Here is a 4,635-nt window from a genome sequence, read left to right as displayed (position 1 = left end):
GGGAAGATTAATTGAGGAGCTATATGCCAAACAGTTAGCACCAGGCCTGGCTCATAGTAACTGCTAATATTTACTATTTGATCTTATGATTACCTTCATCTTCATCCATCTTCATCCCTCTCTCACTTCCACCTTCTTCTTCCCAAGTTTCTCACATCAAACACTCCCAGACAGAGCCTCAGCACCACTTCTCCTCTGCTTCTGCAACCTCTTCAGTCTTAACTCTCACCATGTGCCCCCAGAGCTTTATTGAAGAAACTGAGTTAATAATCACCCCGAGGACTTCCTTTCCTCCCCTGGTCTCTCAGCAACTTTTCTGCTAGTTTTTGGGTTCTTTGTCTTCCCACTCCCTGTCTCTTAGTTGGGGATCCTGGAATACTGTTTCATACTCTGATAGTGGCAGTCACGTCCCCACAGACTCCGGTTATGAGTGAGAGTATTTCTTACACTGTGTTACAGAGGAAAGAAGGTCTTTTACTGGTGTGGGGTTGAAACTAGTACCCCTGCTCTTCCCGTCCCAACAGAAAGTTTTCTTACAGGCCCCTTTGAAAAACTGGAACTGTTATTTTTCTAGTCTAGGGTCGAGATCTGTTCCTTATGCAAAGTAGTGTTGGCCGGAGGAGCAGAAGGGAGGAGAGACTCACAGAGCAGCCTGGGTTGGAGAAAAGTCAACAACAGCCTAGTGGTGCTAAGGAAAAAATACTTTATTTTCATGGGGTCAGCCACAGGTGATGACAATTGATGGAGCAGATATTGCAAGTTCTGGAAGATACCAAGGTGGGCATTCTGTGGGCTCCTGGAGAATAGATAGGAAAAGCCACTGAGGAAAGCTCAGCTGCTGTCCAGGAGCATCTCAGTGCTGGCCAAGGGCATGGAGATGGGCATATTGGGAAGTAACACACTAGGCTGAGATGGTCCTTAGAATTTTGTTTCCTCTAAAGTTGCTGGTCTCAGCATCAGAAGCCCAGGTCAGCAACAGCCCCCAGAGCCCTGGCCACAGCCTGAGCCCCCGGACTGCTGACCGCTGCCACGGTCACAGGAGTTGGAGCTCCGGCGCCGGCATCGGTGGGACCTGCGGTGCCCATGGTGGCTCAGGCAGCAGCCGCCCTCGGAGCTTGAAGCACAGCCCGAGGAGGCTGGAGGTGAACACTGTGCGGGGCTCTTTGGGGGGCACTTGGGCGAGGGGCACTTGGGAGGGGGCTGGCACTGCTGCTGGTGCTGCTGGGAGGACATCTCAGCGGGAGGTGAGTGAGCCTGGATGGATTAAAGGAAATGTCAGTGCAAAACATTGAGGCCAGTGTCTCCTCTATGAGTGGTTTTATAAAGCCTTTCCTCCTAATACCAGCTGCTTCCTGAGCTGTGGCCTTCAGGAGAAAATGGGAACCACTCTCAAGTTAAACTGACGCGGCAAGACATTTCCCTTACTCAGCCCTCCTTCCCAAACCAATGATGATACCTTCTAACTGGCCCCAAGTCTCTCTGCCTCCATAGAAACATGGAAGCAAATACGCCCAAGTGGGTAATGACTCCTGGAGAATGTCTCTGGGCTTGTGTGCATCTTTCAGGATAAAGAGTGGAGGGGATGCTGAGAGCCAGGACTCTGGTGTGTTACAGACCCTGATGTCGCAGACCACAGAAGTTGCTTGCTCACTGTCCCCACCCTTTCCCCTCAGCCCTCCAAGGTCTCTTCTTGCTGTCTCTACGTCAGACACCCCTGCTTCCCTTTTCCCCACTCAAATCTCAGCTTGTCTTCCCAACACTCCCAGCTAAGGTTCTGTCCCCTTCCAGACACTCACCGATGCAGAGGAGGCAGGAGAAGGCTGTTCCTGAGGAGGCTGTGGATGAGGAGCCTGGGGCAGGCGCCCTTTTATTCTGTGCTGGGTTTGTGATACACGGCCTGAGCATGCAGCTGCTTTCACAATCAGAGAGGGGGTGACAGCACCACACACTCCCGTCAAAGGTCTCCAGCTTCTTCCTGCATGCTTGTGAAGATGTCTGGCAAGAGGGAACCGGGAAATCTTGATGACTGCTCACCAGGTGTGTTGGGGACCTGTCATTTCTCCTTTCACTAATTCAGCTCAGATGCTTTAACTTCAGCTCTGCCCCTTGCATTTTTGCTGGGCAGTGAGGATGTAGAGACGTACATGACACATTTCCTGACCTTGAGCATTTCAAGTTTAACTGGACAGACATCAGAGAAGAAAACATATGCCTCTGATATCATGTGATTCATCCTGTGATAGAAATGTCTCAAATATTCGGTTTTTTTGACTTCTTTCCTATTGCTCTGCATATTCCCCAGGGTAATGATTTTTTCAGATGTAATCAGCTCCTGACTTCTGGGGTTGTTGGGTGATCTGAGACTACTGGACCCTGGGAATGAGACATGTTAGAAAATGGACAGAGGATGGGATCCAGGCCCTGTCTGGAGCAGGTGGGGCCCTTCAGAGAACTACGGTAGGATTATATAAATGAGCAGACAAAATATCAAAAGGACTTGCAATAGTTGAGATCACAAGACTTAAACTTAGTATGAGGAAAATCCAGTTTGTCCCTATTGAGTTTTCTGTGGGATATAATAATATTGATTATCAGAAAATGAATGACCTATGAGTGCGAAATATTTTAGCTAATTGATGGGGTCATGAGGATGATTTATTAAACATGTTGTTAATGATGTTGATGATGGTGGTGATGTTATATGCATCACATTTAATAGAGCAGATCTGACCATTTCTAAGGATTGTGTATGGTGATTTTTAAAAATAAAATCTGAATTCTATTTTCCCATTGAATTTTATTACAGTACTAGAAATGAATTTCCAATTGACTTAATCTCTACTATCATAATAACTGCATTTGCTATTTGTTTCCAAAACATTATGGTCAGAACTACAACAGAACATTAATTATTTATATTTAAGTTAGATGGTTAATTTAAATAAAATATTTTTATGGTAAATATTTTCTTTTCTGTAGTCCATAGTTAATCGCTTTTAGACACAAAATTCTTTATAAGAACATGCACTTCAAACTTTCTCACTTTAAAACATAGGAACTCCATGATTTATTTTGAGATGCCTGTGGGAGAATGAATTGCACTGGGTTACAAGGAATGGTGGCTTGGGATGGAGGAAGGGGGAAAGGGTTAGAGATGGCATTGACTGTCTTCTCTGATATTCTTCTGTCCCCAGAAGGAGTCTCTTGCTGAGGGGATGTATGTAGGCTTGGCTCCAGGACTCTGCTAGGGTGTCCATTTTCCTCACATTGTTGAGGACCCCACCAACTGATGATTCTTTGGAAGGAATTACTCATAAAATGTGAAATGGATACTTTCTCATACCAGCCTGCGTGGTAAAGCTGAAAAGGGGCACAAAGTGTTGAAAACCTCATATTTCTCCAGTTTTTCAGGTGATGAAGGCTAAGAGAATGCTAGATGGGAATGGGGCCATTCTAATGAGGGTGTGCTGCTGGGGAACTCTGGACCTTCTAAAGGGTCCACCCTGGTCCCTGGTCTATGACTCTGGATGGAGACATCAAGTTCTGTCTTTCTTCTCATAGGTTCAGTATTTACCTGGAGCCCCCTGCCCTTCCTGACTGCCACCACCAGCCCCCTAAGAAAGTCCTTCTCCTTTAAGTTATTCATTTCTACATGCCCTCACTTAAACTTTTTTTGAACATCGTCAATATTTCCCATCTAAAAACTACCAGAAATACAGTAGAACAAAGTGGAACAAAGTTGTGTTGATTGGCTTATTGCAATGAAGGAGACAGTACACCATCGGGAAACATTGAGAGGTACTTATTGCAGGATTTGGGCTTATGTTATGTAATTTTGGGGAGAGCTCAAGAAAGTGAACCTTTTCTCTGGATTGGATGCTGTCAGAAAAGGGCATTTCCATGATAGGATGTCTGAAGACTGTCGGCTCTCCGTACCCACAGGTTCCACATCCAAGGACTCAACCAACTGTGGATGGAAAGACCTGCAGTGGTTATGTCTGTACTGAACATATACAGACTGCTTTGTCTTGTTTTTATTCCCTACACAATGTAGTATAACAACTATTCACTTAGTATTTATATTGTATCAGGTATGATAAGAAATCTAAAGATGATTTAAAGTATAAGGGAGGATGTATGTAGGTTATATGCAAGTACTATTCCATTTTATACAAAGGAATTGAACATCCATGGATTTGGGCATCCCCAGGGGGTCCTGGGACCAATCCCGCAGACACCAGGGGATGACTGTAGTTTTTAACTTGACAGCAGGGGCAATGGAGCAGAGCTGTAATTGGTAAAGAAGCAGCAATCCCTCTTGTTAGCTGAGAAAAGGTGATGTTTGGTCATCTTTGTGGTTTGGACACTGGTCTTGTTTTGTTGGCGCTCAGAATGGTCTTGTTTTTGTCTTGCTCCCTCGTAGTCACACAGTTAGCTTGTCTGATGTTGGAGTTCTGTGAATTTGTTTATAGTAACCAGAGAACACATGGCTGAGCTGTTAAAACCAGGCCAGCTTGTAGCCAGAAATCTGGGACTGTTCTTTCTTTTCTCAGCAACAGTTGTGGGCCAGGCTCCACGGCCAGCCTTGGGAGTAGAACAGCAAAAAGGAGAGGCGCGGTATCTTTCTTCAGGGGG

General features: G+C 45.5%; 1 protein-coding gene across 1 annotated transcript; it reads right to left on the bottom strand.

The window, feature by feature from the left end:
* Nucleotides 1-688: 688 nt before the first annotated feature.
* Nucleotides 689-1,865, bottom strand: LOC124251000 (late cornified envelope protein 3D-like). Its single transcript, XM_046683378.1, has 2 exons — nucleotides 1,797-1,865; nucleotides 689-1,254 (listed from the first exon to the last, which is right to left on the bottom strand). The coding sequence occupies exon 2, from the start codon at nucleotides 1,231-1,233 to the stop codon at nucleotides 970-972; it is 264 nt and encodes an 87-aa protein (XP_046539334.1). The 5' UTR covers nucleotides 1,234-1,254; nucleotides 1,797-1,865; the 3' UTR covers nucleotides 689-969.
* Nucleotides 1,866-4,635: the final 2,770 nt, after the last annotated feature.

The sequence above is a fragment of the Equus quagga genome, chromosome 13 (genome assembly GCF_021613505.1).
Source record: "Equus quagga isolate Etosha38 chromosome 13, UCLA_HA_Equagga_1.0, whole genome shotgun sequence".
Lineage (NCBI taxonomy): Eukaryota > Metazoa > Chordata > Mammalia > Perissodactyla > Equidae > Equus > Equus quagga.
This window is presented reverse-complemented; position numbering and strand designations above follow the sequence as displayed.